The sequence below is a fragment of the Peromyscus eremicus genome, chromosome 4, assembly GCF_949786415.1.
Source record: "Peromyscus eremicus chromosome 4, PerEre_H2_v1, whole genome shotgun sequence".
NCBI lineage: Eukaryota > Metazoa > Chordata > Mammalia > Rodentia > Cricetidae > Peromyscus > Peromyscus eremicus.
In genome coordinates this window covers 88462895-88481796 of record NC_081419.1, presented here as the reverse complement: position 1 = coordinate 88481796, position 18902 = coordinate 88462895, and the positions used below count along the sequence as shown (strand labels likewise).

Sequence of the window (18902 nt, the reverse complement as noted above, 5' to 3'; positions counted from 1 at the left end):
TCTGTCTTCTTCATAATCATCTCAAAGTATTTAATGTAGCTTTACATAAAATAAATGAGAAACATGTAATCACAAGGATGTTTTCAATTACACTGACATTGTGTTGAATATAGATACTATTTTTTAAGAAGGAGAATATTGTACCTTTTAGACTAGATGCATTAGTTGTTAAGTAACTACTTAATTTTTTTTAAGTATAAGATGGATTTGAACATTACCAAATTCTCATTTTTAATATACCTTCAAATAGTTCCACATAATAGAATCCTTTTAGCACAAACCAAGCTGTGTGTCAGGACTACTGTTAAGTTGTTCCCTTTTCCGGCAAAGCTAACAAGTTAAACTCAGAAGCGATTCTCACTTTCCAAAGTTCGTATTTAATTTGAACTCAAACATTGACTTGATTATTTTAAAAACTTCTAAAGAATTCCAGTGAAGAATATATTTTATTGATGCTAATCTCACCCTGAGCGTCAGTTCTCAATTATAAACATTCCTGAATATCAGAATTCTCTGTGAGTAATATCCAGTTAGAAATTCCTAAAACTTGGAAGGAGTAGAGGGAGAGAAATTTGTAATCAGGATATGTTGTGTGAGAAAAGAATCTTATTTTCAATAAAAGAAAAAATCATGAACACACACTGCATATTTATTGAAAATTAGATGGTAATTTAATACATTTAAGGGTATCCATTTTAGCAAATATTTATTTTAATGACATCTTTGTAAGCAAAAGTAATTATATACAAACTGCACATAGAATGGTAAAATGTTTCTGTACAAGCAAAATTTAGAAAAATACGTGAAACTGTAAGAAAATTAAGAATTCAATTATATTGGTTTTCATTTGCATGTTATTAATAATTTATAGAGTGATTGGTGCTCTAGGAATTAAGAGTTCATTGAGAGCTCTTCTGCATCTGAATATTTTGGGGGGATATGACATATAGTCTTCCTATTACATCCACAACTAATAATGCCCCTGTAGTGAAGCCTGGACTGATTTAAAGATAATAATGAGAGGCTTAGGCCATTCCCTTCTGAAGGACATTAGCGTCAATCCCTAGAGGTCTCTGGCTCTTATCCAAGAAATATTTTGTAAAAACAACCTGAAGTGTACCTCATATGGATAGTAATCATGAGGTCCCTAATCACTGGTCACTTTCTAATGAACAGAAAACAAAAATGAAGCAAACGTGGAAATGTCTGTGATGGAGTTCTTTGCCAGGTGTGAGAAGCAAAATTCCTAAGTAGGCATTATTGAGGACAGTGCAACATATTAGCCTGACATAGTATTACTAATGTTGTCTAATGTAGAAACATCTATTCAGAAAAGTATTTAGATTACCATATTGAATTGAGACACATTAACACATTAATCAGGATTTTTTGGTAAAGAATTATAGTCTATTTAAATAGACATTGTTTTGATAATAACTATGTTTTGATTTCTTAACACAAGTGTATCCATATTGTCCTATTAAGTGAATTAACTTTATAGGTGTAACAGTCTTGACACCATTTTCTTTTCTATTCTGATTCTATAATTTCATTTAAAGTTAAAATAAAATGAGAATAAAACAAATTCACACTGTTGTCTTTGGTGGTTGGTTATTTTTTTTCTTTTGGGGAGCCCGCCACCCAGCTCCCAAGAAAGTCACACATGGAGACTTATTCTTAATTATAAATGCCCAGCCTTAACTTGGCTTGTTACTTAACTTTAAATTATCCCATTTACCTTTTGCCTCTGGGCTTTTACCTTTCTTTTACGTCTGTAAATCTTACTTTCACTCTTACTCTGGGGCTGGCTGGATGGCTGGCCCCTAGCATCCTCCTCTCCTTCTCTCTTGTTCTTTCTTCTTCTCTTCCCAGATTTCTCTTTCTATTTATTCTCTTTGCCTGCCAGCCCCACCTATCCTTCCCCCTACCTCACTCACTATTGGCTGTTCAGCTCTTTATTAGATCATCAGGTGTTTTAGACAGGCAAAGTAACACAGATTCACAGTTAAACAAATGCAATATAAAAGAATGCAACACATCTTTGCATCATTAAATAAATGTTCCACAGCATAAACAAATGTAACACATCTTAAAATGATATTCTACAACAGTCTTTAAATATAATAAGCCACAACTAAAATGCTGAGGTTTTGCATTTCCTGTCTTTGAAATTATACTATTTTCAGCTTAATTATAATTTCCTGAAAAGGAAAGTCAAATTGAAGGAAGCATCTGCCTATTGATGCAACTGAAATAAACTAAAAACTATTTTTTTAGGAATAAGAAAGCAAGTTATCTCAGTGAAATAGGAACGTAAATGCTGGCAAAGTACATTTAACTTGAAAACCAAAACAATTTAAGATACATATACATTGCTTTCCTAGATGAGGAGGGGTCAAGGGAAAGGAAATGTGCCTTTACACTTTTAAATTTACCATTTCTGACAGGCTTAGATCCTGATAAGCATCTTGGGAAAACCCTGGATGAAATGGAGCCTTATCTTTTTGAGGTAAGAATTTATGTTCATCTTCAAAATATCAGTATCTGAAAGAGGAAAGTAATACCACAGCATAATGAATATAACAATGATTTTATTTCAGAAAAATTTAGATGCATTCATTTTATGATTTGTGAAAGGGTTAAACTTCATAGTATATGTATGTAGAAGTGTGTTTAAAATTATATAAAATGATGGCCAGTTTGTGGAACTCATTCCAACCAAACTGGAATGAGTCTGTAATTGTGAGAGTAAGTAAGTAACTCAAAGGAAAATTCTGTGACAACATGTGTTTTTGTTAAAATGGACAGCATGTGCTACATGAATATTGATTGCTGTATTACTGACACCTCTGCAGTGTCTCTCTCTGACTCAGACTCAGTGTCAGGCACGGGAGTGGGAACTTCTGGAACTTACTGAATCTGGTCCTCTTTACAAAGATGAACGAAAATTCCAAGAAGCAAAGGAATTATTCCAACCATTCAAATAACCTCCTTCATCTTTACCATTGTCAAGTCCAAAGTGTAATTTACATACTAAAATAATAGTGATTTTCATTCTTCCTTCCTGTTAATTCTATTGATTTGTATTTGAGATTGAGAGCAAATGTTGGGTTTGATATAGCACTGGTTCAATCACTGAAGCAGTGTGATTGTTAGATTGTGAGAAGATTATTAACCTACAATCTAGATAGAGATAGACGATGACTGTGTCTATGGAAGAGCATTGAGTTACCTCAAGCTCAACTATCAGAGAGAATGAAGCTCGTGTAGTGAGGTAGAATGAAATCAGCATGCCACAACTGCTTCATACAGAGAATGGAAGCACACAAGGATTTAGTCATTGACTTTCTGCAGCACACTGACAAATAACAAACCTTAGCACTCTGCCTGACCACCGCCATTGCACTTCAGTCTCATTGGTTAAAAACATTTGTCTTCGGGTTACATGTTATAACATAAAAGCTAGTCTGTTTAACATCAAGCTTGTCTTGTTTTTTTCACTAAACCCTGCTGCCTTCTGTAATAATAAGTGCTTCTGATTTCCTTCATTGTGTGTGAATAATTGTTGATTCTTCATTTTCCAGCTTGTGGAAATGTTGATGGCAATGTCTTTTCATCTTACTATCACAATATTTCCATATAGTGCTATCACACATCTGTTTCCTATAACAGTTTCATGGACTTTACTTCCAATTTTTCCTCTCCTAATCAATGAATACTGATGCTAGACTATATTTCCTCACCTTTCTTTTAATAACATGAATCACTGTTGAAGAGTCCTCTGAATCTTATTATTTCTTATTCTAAATTGTCTGTCCCATCCCTGAAGGCCCTTCAACTGCCCTATGTTTCCACCTTACCTTTTCCTTACCAATCTATCAACACCAGTTTAATTTCATTTAGATCAAGTTTCCTCTTGTCTTTGTGTGCCTTCCTGCTAATGAGTCTTCATTCATATCGATTTACTTTGTGGCCACTGCCCAGGTAAATTTCACCCATCATTCAAATCTGTTTAAGATCTTTTATCAGCTACACCAAGACCTGTGGCCCTATTCTATATAGCAGCTCCTGCCTGTACTTACATTAAGAACCAGGTTGCTTTTATCTGATGCAGGTTATTAGGGTTTTTCTTCCCTTACAGTACACATTCCATGAAAAACACAAAGTGTTCCAATTTGTTTCTTCCCATTTCAGTAGTTTGCACAGAACTGGTAACATGGGTTGATTCTGAAAATACTCTATTCAGTTCTACAACTATAACATGACAATAGAGACCAAGAGCTCATTTACAATATATATTCAGAAAAATGTGAGGGCCACAAATTGGGACAGCTGGGAACTAACAGGACTTTTATGCTTCTCTTTAAATACAACAACCAGGTACTGCTGGTCAAACTACCTATAACAATTGTTCTCCCTTCCTCAGAAGTCTTCATTTACTCAACAAACAGGTATCACTGGTCAAACTACTTATGATAATTGTTCCCCCTTCCTCGAAAGTCTCCATTTACTCCTCAATGTTTAGATAACTAATCCCCACTTACTTCAGTATTCTGAACATTTCAATATGTGGTTTTAATTTCCCAGAAACGCTTTGGTTAAGATATACTCCAAAGAAAGGAGACTAATGGCTGAAAACCTATATCTTCTGCCTTATGTTTTGGGATATCTAAAATTCTGGGGACCATAAGTGTTTCAATTTTCAGATTTTATTTTCAGTTTTTGCAATCTTTGTATATACATAATGAAATATTCTGGTTTAAGCCCTAAGATTAAACATAAAATTTAGTTTCATATACATATGTGTATCATAAATACATTTTTGTGTTTGAATATTATATGGCAATACTCAGATTTACCCATAACCAATATCTTGACACTTCCTAAAATGTTATGTGCATTTTATTTTTCTTACAGAATTAAAATACCTTTTAAACAGAAGCATGCAATTGGACATACTAATGGGGTGTCATGTAATACTTCAAAATATGTATATATCATGTAATATTTTAATTAGTATAAACATATCTATCTTCTCAGTTAGTTATATTTTTATGTAAAGCATTCAAATTCCTTCCTTCCAGGTTTATGAAATACACGGTGCATTACTAGTATCTATAGCCACCCTACTTTACTGGTTTTTCTACAGAGTCCTTCAACTCATAATGTCAAAATCTAGAGAGGGCTTGTAAAAAAAATTCTTTTGTCAAAGCCACAGTCTCTCACTTCCTTTCTTTTACTTTCTAAAACTTGACTTCATTATATATCAATATTGCTTTGGGAGAGAGATAATTTCAATCTGGAGCAGTGAGTAGATATGACTACAAACAGAACCGTGGCCATAAAACAAATGGTTGCAAGACGCTTATGTGAACACAGAAAGCAACCAAATAAAAACTCAAATGACACCAATTTCTCTAGATACCAAACATAATATTTTATATGTGTATACTCGTTCCACTTTTCTTTTAATCTTTACTATGTGTTTGTCACATAACAAATGTTTAGTTTTGTTTAATCAAAGAAGGAATTAATATTAGGGACTTTTAGACATATATACATATATATACATATATATATATATATATATATATATATATATACACATATACCAAAGGACTGTATGAAACCCATAAACCCATAAGTTATTGTGGAGAGTTGCAGCTCATGCCATAGTGCTCTCCCTGACAACACCCAGAGACACAAGGAACTGAGCTATAGCTATAGGACAGGACACTTGGGATACCATGTGCCAAGTGGTCTTCATGCATGACTAATTAATTATCTAACAAACTTATGAGGATGCTAGTATTAGTGTAGCATTTTCAGTTGAAGCATCATTTCTGAGGAGGACTTTTCCAAACTCACATAACTAGGGAATATCAAAAATAAAATTTAATGTCTAAGTATAGCTGATTTCAGAGCATGAACTGTACTCTACTCCTAAGTTATTTTGAGGTATAACTAAAATAAGAATAGCCTTGCCTTAGCTATAGAACAAGTAATATGAACAGTAATATTAGCAACAGGAGAATGGCATCAGCCATGGCAGAAGCTATGAGATTCATTCATGTAAGAGGAAATAACTGACAAAAGAACACACTCCAAATAGATCCATCAAAGGGTGTGTGTAACTTAGGAACAGCAGTAGGAAAAAGAATGAGAAAGGAGTATCTTCAAAAATAAAATAATACAGAAGCCCATGGAAGGCTATTGGAAAGACATGAGGGGTGAATAATGTTACAGGCTCATAAACTGGAAAACAATAGAGTAATTGGGTTCTGGCAACAAATTGCTAGCAGTAAGTAGACTACTATCCACTGAGTTTCCTAATGTAGAAAGGTGGAAATTTTCCTTACCCAGTAATACATGCCATTAATCATTCATGCTGATGGCATTCAAAATTGATGTTTCAAAACAAGGCACCTTGACATTTGAGCAGCGCCAAAGGAAGGTCACTCTGACCTTCTTCACCATTGTCCCTAGAGCAGGCAATTAAGGAATGCTTTGACCTTCCTCTAAAGTAAGCCTGAGACTTTCATTGCAGATGTGCCATCTCTCTATCTGGAGGAAGAGAACATCACATAGAAGCACAGAAGAAAACCTGAATAGACAGTCAGAATGCTGTTTTGTAGGATCTGTCTGTCTGCTCACACTGCACACCTCTACAACTAAACCAGTGGTGGTAGATACCCAATAAATAAGTAAATCCTCTGAATCTGTTTATGCAGCATGAAATGATATGTTCAAAGCATCACTTATAAAATGAAATTGTGGTGCTTTGTATAAACCCTGTGGTCTTCTCTAGGTGAGAGGGTATGAGAAGAAGTCCATTTGATTTGGCTCCCCCCGTCTTTGGTTTTAAAATGAATAACAGATAAATTATATTTATTTAAAAACAAACAATCATGATTTAATAAGAAAGTTTTACAGTTAATACTAGCTGTTAAGGGGATAAACATTTAAACCTGGAGATTATAAACCCCTTAACATTAGTTCTGTAATTACTCATCTACAAATAACATTATTGTAAATGTGCATATGTAAGCAGACATGCCCCCAAAGAAAATTCATATAAGTCATTTCCTTTTCATATGCTGGGAATTCAGTTTTAAAATGCTGAGCTTCAAGAGTTTTTCTAGAAACCATGAAATGGCCCAAGTCAGCCACATCTCAGTTTTTTAAAAAACTTAATCTAATAATAATTAGATGGCAAACCAATATTCTCCTCCAAAAAATCTTATCTAAAAGAGAATATGATTTAGATACCTATGAAGAATTAAACATGCTTTTATGCAATGAAAATTATATTAGTACATATGCAAAAGTTATCTTCTTGCCTTATCAAATGCAGTCTGTTTAGAAAAATAGTAACTTATTTCTTCACTAAGTAAAATACAGACAAATAGCAAGTCATCTTACCCACTGGCCATCTGATCTCCATAATTTTGTGTGTTAAACTTATTTCCCCAAATGATTAAATGTGAGGGAGAAGGAAAAGAGTGGCATCACCTATTCCGTGGCTAGTGAGGAAAACATCGATTGTTCTCTGTATTAGATCTCCAAAACTGGAAAATTTGTATCCTGTACCCAAGGTTAGAATGAAAGACATCAGTGACTTCTTCTTAGCCTTGATAGACAGGGGCTATTTGTTTCTGGTTCAGATTGAACTTGTCAGCGCATGCCAGTCAGGCTTTTCTTATGGGGCATGCTCACATCTGAACCATAGCAGGAGGGCAGTTGATTGTTGAATACTATGTGTGAGATAATGCTCAGAGGGCATGTGCAAGTGTCAAGAAAATATAAAAACATAGAGTCTGGTGGCATAAAAAGCCATGCGTGAAAAACTTCTACATTCCAGAGGTAACATAGTATTGAAATACAGAAATAAGTCTCAAAGCAGAATGAGGTACCACGGCCTATTAAGACTGATTGTCAATGTTGAGGAGAAGGAAACTCATTGGGGCTTATGTTCATCACTTCAAATTTTACTTTATAAAATTACCCTTTTAATTTTCTCAAGTCAACCACAGTCTTTCCAAATCTGCTAATCGCTCTAATGCCTACACATTCATGTGTAGGACAGGAAGAATGCTGGAAGCCTTTGGTTATGACTTAAATAGTTCAGTTTTACTGAGTAGGCAATGATTGGCCACCCAAGATTTTGAGCAGAATATTGCGGTACATATAGTAAGTATTAAGGAAAGTTAGTAAGGTTATAACATGGTGGGGGAAATGGGAAGGTGAATATAGAAAGCAAGAGAGGAGCTAGTTTTTGAGAGTTGAAGTGCAAAGTTGTCATCAGAGCCTTAAAATGGAAGATGTGGTGCATTCTCTGCCTTGTGTTCACTGCTGTACTTTTAGTGTACATAATAGAATCTGCAACTACAAAGTTCTGAGTAAAGAACTGTTCATAAATGAGTTAATGAACTTAGAAAATTAGCCTGCATGTAGAACAAAAGCACAGAGTTAAGCTCTACACTAGTATTTCAAGCCTCTTTTGCATTGTCATATTTAGAGAATTGGGGTGCAGGGAGCTAAGAACATTGTTCTATTCATATTGAATTTGAAAGAATGTAAAGGAAAGGAAAAAGTAAATCTTAAAAAGAGATGGGAAAGTGAAGCCAGAAATTTCTCCGTTCATGCCTGGCCCTGCAGTCCGGATGAATCTCCCACCTGCGGTAGCACAGCCACTTATAAAATAATCACACAGAGGCTTATATTAATTACAAACTGTATGGCCATGGCTTCTTGCTAGCTAGCTCTTATAACTAAACTCAGCCCATTTCTATTAATTGTATGTTGCTACATGTTCCATGGCTTTACTTACCTGTGTGCTATTACATGCTGTTCCCTGGATGTATGATGGGTGTCTCCTCTGCTTCTGCCTTTCTTCTTCCTTTCTCTCTCTTGGATTTCCCACCTGGCTATAACCTGACTCATCATAGGCCAGAGCAGCTTCTTTATTAACCAACCATAGTAACACATATTCACAGCATACAGAAGGACCATCCCACAGCAGGAAAGAATAACAAAGTTTCAGCATGAAGCTAAACTAAAGAAAAAAAAATCATTTGGTGTTTTTCTTACAATAATCTGACAGAATCTTATTAAGGAATAATTAAGTAGAGCATATGATGATCCCAGTTTTAAGATACAGCCAGACCCAGAACTGCAATGTATGAGGACTGTTGCTGCTTACTGTGAACAGTATGAACGTGATTTACAGGTCTTAGAAAAATAAATTCAAAGGTATGCTGCATGAATATTTCTCTAGAATGTATACTTTTGGATCCTAAACTTATGAAAACTTACAGAAAGTGACATTTTCTATACCGTGCATATTTCTTGATTTTATACTACAAGCGTCTTATGTTTTAGTAGTGTGCAAATTCACTGAACAAAGTAGATATGATTAGCTTTCACCTCTGAAGAAGATACTACCATGTTATCAAGAACCTTGCAGCTGACGTTTGTGACTCACTTATGTTATAGCATGAGCTTAGAGAAACAACAGAAATACCAAGATTCAGTAAGAATCCTTATTCACTTGTCAGTCTTAGAGACCATTGGGACTTTTATCCAAATTTCTTAACTGGAAACCTATATTTCCATACCAGTAAATTAATAATAGAGGAGGAAAGGAAGTTCTAAATATTGGTTAATATATGCAGCATCACTGTTGAATCATTATTTTGTGGTACTACAATGTGAATGCATTATATTTGGTGAATTTCAAGAACTGAAGACATTGTCTTGTTTTTTATCTTTTTCATCTCTCAAGGCTGCTCAATAAATATTTGTTGAAGAGATGATTGATAGGATCAATGAATATTAATAATATTTTGTGTAAGCGAAGGCTATTGCAGGGCATGCTCAGATGCCCTTGTGTACCTCTTAAAAGCAAATGTTGAATTAACATAGCAGCTTATTTTACTTTACAGGGAACTAACAGAACCACTTCTATAGGGTGTAACAGCCACACAGACTTTAACACTCCAGTTATTCTTTGTATTACAAAGCAATAGATCACTTCAATGAGACATTTACCAGTAAAGAAAAGCTAAGCATTGATCGTATATACTCTCCACAGAGACTGGCCATGAGTCATAAAGGTGAAATTAGAAGGTCCATGGTGAGAAGTTGTTGGAAAGTCAGTAGAACTCCAAGTGCAGAACAAATAAATACCCTGAAATCCATATCTCATTATTATTGCTGTGTGGTTTTTATTGTAGAAAAGATATTAATTTAATTTAGTTTAGTAAGACAAAGCAGTCGTGTCCTATTATTTGGTCACATAGGGACCACCTCTCATAATTTGGCCTTGCAGAGCCTCTGCTTTATAACCCAGGCAAAAGTTTATTTATCTTGCCCCTTGGAGCCCTTATAGAAAACACTATCCAGTTCTTCTTCCCACACTCTTCCTGCTGTTTGTCTTTACAGTCTGTCTTACTTAGGGTTTTTTTTGCTGTGAAGAGACACCATGACCATGGCAACTCTTACAAAGGAAACATTTATTTGGGTGGTGTAGTAGAATATTTTAAGTTGTGTTACTTTTGTTTATGTTGCATTTGTTTAACTCTGTGAAGGTATGTTACTGTGCCTATGTAAAACACCTGATGGTCTAATAAAGAAGTAGCCAATAGCAAGGCAGGAGAAAGGATAGGCGGGGCTGGCAGGCAGACAGAATATATAGAGGAAGAAATCTGGGAGGAGCGAGCAGCCAGAGAAAGAGGAGGACTCCAGGAGCCAGCCACCTAGCTACACAGCAAGCCATGGAGTAAGAGTAGGATTTACAGAAGTAAGAGAATGGGAAAAACCCAGAGGCAAAAGGTAGAGGGGATAAGTTAAGAAAAGCTGACAAGAAACTAAGCCAAGCTAAGGCCTGGCATTCATAATTAAGAATAAACTTCTGTGTGTGACTTATTTGGGTGCTGGGTGGTTCCCCCAAAAGAGAAAAAACAACCAACAACAGGGTGGATCACTGTTGGATACAGTTTCAGAGGTTCCATCCATTATCATCATGACAGGGAGCATGGCCGAGTACAGGCAGACATGGTGCTGGAGAAATAGCTGAGAGTCCTACATCTTGCACAACCAGGAAGTCAACTGAGACACTGGGCAGTATCCTGAGCATAGGAAACCTCAAAGCCCACCCCCTTAGTGACATATTTCCTCCAACAAGGCCACACCTCCTAATAGTGCCACTCCCTATGAGATTATGGGGGCCAGTTATATTCAAACTACTAACCACACAGTGTCATTCACATCACTCAGTGTGAGGAGTAGAATGCTCATAGATCCACACTGAAGCCACGTAGTCAGAATAGTAGCACAACTACAAAATTCTCAAATAATCTTGTAACTACCAAGGAAAGCTGAAGCCTTAGGAAGCAGCCACATCATTGCCAGTAAGAAAAAGGAATCCCTCCTCTGAGCTGAAAAGATTTGGACTTGTGGCACCTATGAGTGTGAAAAGCTATGACATTCTGAATCATGGAGCCATGGACTTGTGATGATAAAACTTACACAGAGAATCTGAAAGATCAGTATCAATGACAGCTTTTGCAAGTGACATCAACATGGATGCCTGTGGTGTAATCAGCCACAGTTTTGACTCTCAGTATCAAAATCATCACATAATTGCTTACAGTTAAAACAAATAATACAGAGGGTTTTGTTTATGGTTTTGAAGTTTTTTGTTTTGTTTGTTTTCAGTTGCTTGCTTTTTTAATTTCAGATTTTATTATATAACTTTGTAAACTGAACCTTATTAAGACTTAATAACCTTTTAAAGACTTTCTACAACTTTGGAACTTAACTGGTTTTTAGTATCCTGTAATATTCCTTAAAATAACAGCCTCTAGCATAATGTATGTGATTTCTTTTTGTTTATAGGCCTAAGAAAAGGCTTTAAGTTCCTTTGTCTGATAAATTGTCTAATAATAACATTTTTGCCTCTTCCAAGTTAAAGGGTAGGAGGTGTATGGTTAAAGCCTTGTCTGTTCTCATAGTAACTTACCTGCCTTTGAATCTAAAGCAAGCATCAATGCTAAAATTTATCTTGTCTTTAAGTTTTATTCATTTTAAATAAAAATTCTGATTCCCTGTAACATTTTAACAAGAGTTTGAGATTATTGTGGTGCTTTATGGAAACATTTTTCAAATGACCTCTTTAGACACATGTCTTAGGCAAAGGTAATTTTGTGTAGCCTATAATATATTTTAGAATCAGTATCCTGCATCAGTTTTCAGGAGAGGATAGCCTGCTAAGTGAGTATTTTGAAGGTACCATTTTAATGTTTCTTTTTTTGGTTTTTCCCGATTCTCAGCTTTCTAAGAAGTATGGTGTCCATGTATGTGGGGAAGGTGGCGAATATGAAACATTCACTTTGGATTGCCCTCTATTTAAGAAGAAAATTGTTGTGTAAGATACCATTTCAGTGTCTTTCTTTTTCTTAAATTTAAGTGATAGAAGCAACTCAGCATTTAGCTTGAGGCAGCTTTGGTTGGAAGAAATAGAACATGTCCCTTAAGTTCACAAACACTCAATTTGTTTAATCCCAAGGAAGTCGTGTGAATACTTAAATCAATACCTGACAAGACGAGGCCTTCATAGAAGGCTGTAAACTTTTTAGACATTGCACTTTCGTTTACTTGCTGATTACGGCCTGCAGTAAAACTGGTGCCTACACACTGACACTTTTATCCTTTCCTGAAGTGTGAATTGCCTGTATTATTTATCTTTCATTATAGCTACGTTTGATAAACTGCCACATCAGTAGCCTGTGGGTTCCATTAACTCTATCCTCTTTTTCCTCTTTCTTGGCTTTAACAAGTTAGAATGATGAGACTAGACATTTCTCTTCAGTTATTGGGGGCAGAGGTGTATTTTTACATATAAACTTTGTTTTGAAGCAGATTCAGTTTATAGTGAATAGTGTGGTACCTCTGCCATAAATTGTAAAAATTAGTGTAATGGAAAAATGGGAACTTCATCTAGTTCATCACTTTATTAGCTGTGTTCTGCATTATGCCACACTTCCTGTCTCCAGGAAGAGCATTTCTTCTGTTGTTTTGTTTTTGTTTTTGTTTTCTTTTGTTTTGTTTCTCCTAAGCTCATGCTTCTTGAAAAAGATTGTCAAAATGATGCTTAATTGAATAAACAGCTTTTATACTTTTCAACATTAAGCTGGGCTGTGGTAGCACACGCCTTTAATCCCAGAACAGGAGGTAGAAGCAGGTGAATCTCTATGAGTTTGAGGCCAGACTGGGCTACAGAGTGAGTTCCAGGACACCCAAAGCTACACAGAGAAACACTGTCTCTGAAAAACAAACAAACAAAAAAGACTTGAATTCTTTGAACAATTGATAATGGGTAAGGGGATAATCTGGGACTTTAAAACCAAAACTGCTTCATCACCAAATCCAGTATTTGTTACTCTTGCTTTCATATTCTCTTAACTTCTTTTGCATTAATAATTAACATGTCACTAATTTATTGAATGCCTGTTCTTTCCATTAAATTCTGCTGGTTACTGTTAATGCTCGGAACTTCTACCTTTATAAGCTTGAAGTGAAAGCGTATCTGTGCATTAACTATGATAGAAGATAGGAAAATTATTACCCAGAAGTCTGTAGATGGGAGAAATTTTTTTTAAGCCATGCTGATCACAAAAGGATTTTGTATACAGGAAATGTACTTCAATGAAACAGTGCTGTTTACTATTAAAGAAAAAATTACATATTTGGGTAAACTTAGAGTGTAATTGAAAAACTAGGGATATGTTTACTTATTAACACAAGATTAAGCACAAGAGGAAAGAACAAGCAAAAAATAAAAAGTAATGATACTCTACCTGCCCATCCGACAGATGGATGACTCTGAGCATCCAGAGGTCTTCATAAAACCTCATTGTAGGAAGTACTGCTTTTCAGTTTGTCATGAAAAGATCTCAGCATCCTGGTGCTTCAACAGTGAAACAGTTCAACAGCTTCATTTTGTAGCTCTAGAAACTCAAGCCTGATGCAGATGATGACACAAAGGATCTTAGTCCTGCCATTGAGGAAAGGTATCAGAGAATGTCTGTTCAACTGGACCCTTCTTCCTGACAAGTTTCCCTCCTGTTTCTCAGTGTATCTGTCTGTGTGTCTCTGTGTGTCTCTGTGTGTCTGTGTGTGTCTCTCTGTGTGTCTGTCTGTGTCTGTGTGTCTATTTCTGTCTGTCTTTCTGTGTGTCTGTCTCTCTCACTCACTTGTGCACTCTCTCTCACCCACTCACTTGTGCTCAGGATCTCTCTCTCTCTCTCTCTCTCTCTCTCTCTCTCTCTCTCTCTCTGTCTCTCTCTCTGTCTCTCTCTCTCTCTGTCTCCCTGTCTCTCTCTCTCTCTCTCTCTCTGTCTCTCTCTTTCTGTGTGTCTGTGTATATATATGTATATGTGCGAGACAGAGAGATGTAGAGAGGGTAGACAAACATGTACAGCATGTGTGGAGACGTCACAATAACCCTTCTTCCTGTGTACTTTGTCCTTCTCTGCTGTCTCTCCATCCCATTTTATCTGGAACCACCTTTGTATTGATAGAATCTATGAAAGCTAGTTATGCCTTTTCATCAAAAATCTGATTCTTTAAAGGGTCAATTTGTATAAGTTGCTTGTTTTCCAATATTGTCTTTTTAATGTTATTTTATGCAAATATGCAAGATTCATATTTGATAGTAAAGATTCATGAATATATATTGAGTTTTTAATAAACATATATACAGTTTTAATATTTTTACATTTTGCAAGTGAAACAAACATTTTTTTGTGAAAATTTAGTATTGTGGACGCAAGTATTTTGTGGTTCTTTCTATTGACACTACATAACTTTCTAATTAGAAATACTTTATTCAAATATGTTTTAAGCTAGTTGCAAAGAGTTGAAGAGTCTGGAGAGATGGCTCAGTTCAGCTGTTAAGAGCATGTACTGCTCTTACAGAGGACCCAAGTTCAGTCCCCACTACTAACATCTGGCAGCTTACAGCTGCCTGTAACTCCAGACCTCCACAGGCATTGCAATCACATGCAAAAGATTACACAAATTTTAAAATCAAGTAAAAGCACAAAGATAATTTGAATTTTAAACAATTTAGAGTCAAAATAACTGGGCTAGAGAGATGGTTCAGCAGTTAAGAGCATTTGCTGCTCTATCAGAGGACCCAGGTTTGATTTCCTAAGCCTGCATGGTAATTCAGAACCATCTTTGAGTCCATTTATAGGGGATCCAATGCCTTTTTGTAGGCTCTATGGGTAGCAGGCATGCACATGGTATATATATGCAGACTAAACACTCATACACACAAAAGAAAAATAAATGAATCTTTTAAAAAAAAGAGTTAAAGATGAGCTTTCCAATCTTGCAATGGCCTGGTACTAATATTAATATACCCAATGAAGGTAATTCATGAGAAATTAAAAGAGATAGGAGGAATTTTATTTTTACATTTTTAGTTGAAATGCAATGCATTGTTGATGTCTTAATAAACAACAAAAATCACTACTAGTTATATATCACAGATAACCTTGGGTATTTATAAGTTCTTTATAGGGCATATTTATTAAAACTTGAGTAAATCTACATGTTACCCATATGGTGGCAGCAAGCAGTTCATACCATGTTACCTGCATTTGGTGATTACCCTGTCAAACAACCAGTGTTGATAGTAGTGATCCTACAGTATGAAGAATTCAGCCAGAACCTCCCACCACAGCAGCTTGCTTTTGTGAGGGATGACTTAGACTGTGTAGGAAGCACTGAGTCTTAAAAATAAAGGCGCACTGAAGACCAAGCAATGGCGTTTAATGTTTAGCTCATGCCAAGCACATTTGTGAAGTGCAGTTTAACAGCCAAGGTCTCCAATCATTCAGGGATTTGCAGAAACTTGGAGTGTGAACTGTGGGTCCCTTTACATAGGAAAAGTGTCAGTGTCTCTTAGTTTGGGAGGATTTCAGGTCTCTTCTCTCGGCAGCAGGGGTAATTAACCACAAGGTATGGATTTGGTAAGTACACTCAATTCTCTGTGTTGCAGGGACTCCTCCGAAGTAGTCATACACTCTGCTGATGCATTTGCACCTGTGGCTTATCTACGACTTTCAGAGTTGCACCTGGAAGAAAAGGTAAGTAACTGTCAGAGGTATAAGTTCTGTTGTGTGATCCTCTAACAGTAGGCAATGGAGCAGAGAAATAGATTTATTCAGTCAACAACTAATATTTTACAAATACTTAGAGTTTTGAGGATGTTGTGTAACACAAAAGGCTTTACATTCTGAAGAGATTGAAGGTTAATTGAAAAAAGAATGATAGATACTAAGAAGACAATATACAAGGGTTTCAAGGTGGGTAAAAAGGAAAGAAAAGTTTTCCAGAAGCTATAAATGAAAGAAATGACCAAAAGATGGAAAATTAAACAAAATGCAGTACAATAAAGCAAAGAGTTTTATTTTCAGTACATTGGTGATCAGGATGGAGCAGATGCCTGCTCAGTCTGTCTTTGGGGGTAAGTGAAGATCTGTATTAGGTGTTTGTATGAAAGACCTAAAGAGGTTCGTTACCCTCTGTTTTCAGTGAAGTTATGTAAGGAAAAAGAGAGTCAGAATAGAAAATACAAATAATAGGAAAAGGTCTTTTGTCTTGTCTTCTTGCCCACTTCCTGCGGCACACTCATAGCTGTCTGTGTGTGACAGGGAATCATAGTGATGTTTTCTGATTAAGGCAGCATCTCTAAAAGGAGAATGAAAACAGTGGTCCCCAAATCTCAGGATGAGTCAGTAAGAAAAGAGTACTTACTAGGGCCAGCAAGATGACTCAGCAATTGAAAGTGAAAGATTTACCATGAAAGCCTCATTATCAGACACACACACACACACACACACACACACACACACACACACACACACACGTAAGTAATAATTATGCATGTCAGTCTCCCAAAAGAATTAATGACGAACAAGATTGGATACCTATGGATCGTTGGACTGGGCTGAAAGTAAACATTGGTGACCTGTTATCAAAAATCGGTAACATCAAAGGGTGGCATTATGTAAGGTTCTGAGAAAATGCTGAAGGAAGACCCCAGACTCAAATAGTATGCAAAAAAAAAAGAGCGTTTTTTTTTTTGTTTTGTTTTGTTTTGTTTTGTTTTTTTTACCAGCATGCAGGGTCGAACACTGGTACAAATGGCCATGACCCTAAGAGGAGCGTACAGGTCATCTCAAACATAATTGATCAAGCAAGTAGCAGTTACAATAGTATATTTTTAATTGGCTGAGGCTCAGTTTTACCATTTTTGGACATACTTGAGCAAATTTGGGCAAGTCCAGAAATGACTCAGAAGGAGGTAGGGATTTGCAGGATTTGTCCTTGAGACGTTGTAGGGCTGACTCGGGCCTTGCACTCTCTCCCTCATCCCTGAATGTAAGGGTGTTGTTGATTAATGGCCCTTTGTTGGCAGAGAAACCTGTTCTGCCCCTCTCAGAGAATGGAAACCTAAATTCCCTTGTAAAAGTGGGAAAGTTTAAACCCTTCAATTTTTCCGTCCACACACCTTCCAGATTCAACAAAAGAGCCCGTACTTTAGCCCTTCTCTACTTGTGCTGCCATGAGCACAGCTAAGAATCTAAAACATGGAACTCCTCCATGAGCATTCCTCCCTTCTCAGCTTAGCTTCACCTTGTAGCTCACTAGGGTTCTCTTGGTGTTTCATTGTCTTCACAGGCTATTAGCACACTGTAGACAACCATGGTTTCTTTGAGATGTGATATTACTGACGTTAATGAATTTGTCACATTTTCCTTCTCTTGTTTCCTTGTAGGTGTCTGCAGTACCTGGGAATGATGAAACAATTAATTATATACACAATTCTTGAAATTTATGCTGCATTTTAAAAATTATGACCAACTTTCGTCATTAAGTTTTTGTACTTCTTCAAAAAATATAATGGGACCATTGATTAACTGAAAGAATTTCAGTGAACTCTTCTCTTAATATTGCCAATTTTCTAAACTTTCTTTCCTTTTAAAAAAATAATTTCTTTTATTTTTTGAGATTATAATATAATTACATCATCTCCCCCTCTTCCTCTAAGCCCTACACTATATCCCTCCTTTCTCACTTTGAAATTTATGGCCTTTTTTTTAAATTACTGTTTTTACATACCTCACTCTTTCTGTGTCTCTGTTTCTTTCTGTCTCTGCCCCTCTCTCTCTCTCTCTCTCTCTCTCTCTCTCTCTCTCTCTCTCTCTCTCCCCCTCCCTCCCTCCCTCTCCTTCCCTCTCCCTCCCTCCCTCCTTCCCACCATCTACACACACACACACACACACACACACCAAACACTTTCCTCAGTACATAAATACAACCTGCTCAATCTGTATAACGTTGACTGTGTGTATATTTTCAGGACTGGCCATTTGGTATTGGATACCAATTGGTGTTCTCTTCCCTGGGGAAGATAGTTTCTTCTGCTCTCCACATTCCTTGGTTGCCTGGAGTTCTTTGTGCAGGGTTGAGGCCTGTGAGCTCTCTTGTCCACTTCAGCATGTCTGTTGGTGTCCTCATTGTTGAGCTCATGTTTAGGCAGCCATGTTAGTAAAACTTCATGGGTGCAGCTTCTGAGATTCTGGCAGAAGCAAACTCCCTGATCCTCTGGCTCTTACACTCTTTCTGCCTCTTCTTGGCTTTCTTTTTTGGTAACAAGTCTCATGACCTTTTTGTGGCATGCCTCTTTGCTACCCGTCTGTATCACCCAGCTCTCTCTTTCTGACATATCTTTTCACAGTTGTTTCCTCCCTTTCTTTCATACCCCATCTCATGGAGAAGAGGCATCAGAAAAGAAGACTCTATCTAAATAGTCAAGCTTACTATAA

The 18902-nt window shown here is 36.4% G+C and overlaps 1 protein-coding gene across 2 annotated transcripts in view; it reads left to right on the top strand.

The window, feature by feature from the left end:
- Positions 1 to 18251, top strand: part of Dph6 (diphthamine biosynthesis 6) — a 120052-nt gene extending 101801 nt beyond the window's left edge. The window contains exons 6-10 of one of the 2 annotated variants that reach the window (XR_009378854.1): positions 2448 to 2509; positions 4381 to 4451; positions 12333 to 12427; positions 16070 to 16157; positions 17852 to 18251. Coding sequence is in view for 1 of the 2 variants with exons in the window: in XM_059261108.1 (XP_059117091.1) it covers positions 2448 to 2509; positions 12333 to 12427; positions 16070 to 16157; positions 17852 to 17905 (299 nt within the window). In the remaining variant the exon portion in view is untranslated. The remainder of the gene's footprint in view (positions 1 to 2447; positions 2510 to 4380; positions 4452 to 12332; positions 12428 to 16069; positions 16158 to 17851) is intronic. The other variant, XM_059261108.1, reaches the window with a different exon arrangement.
- The last annotated feature ends 651 nt before the right edge of the window (positions 18252 to 18902 follow it).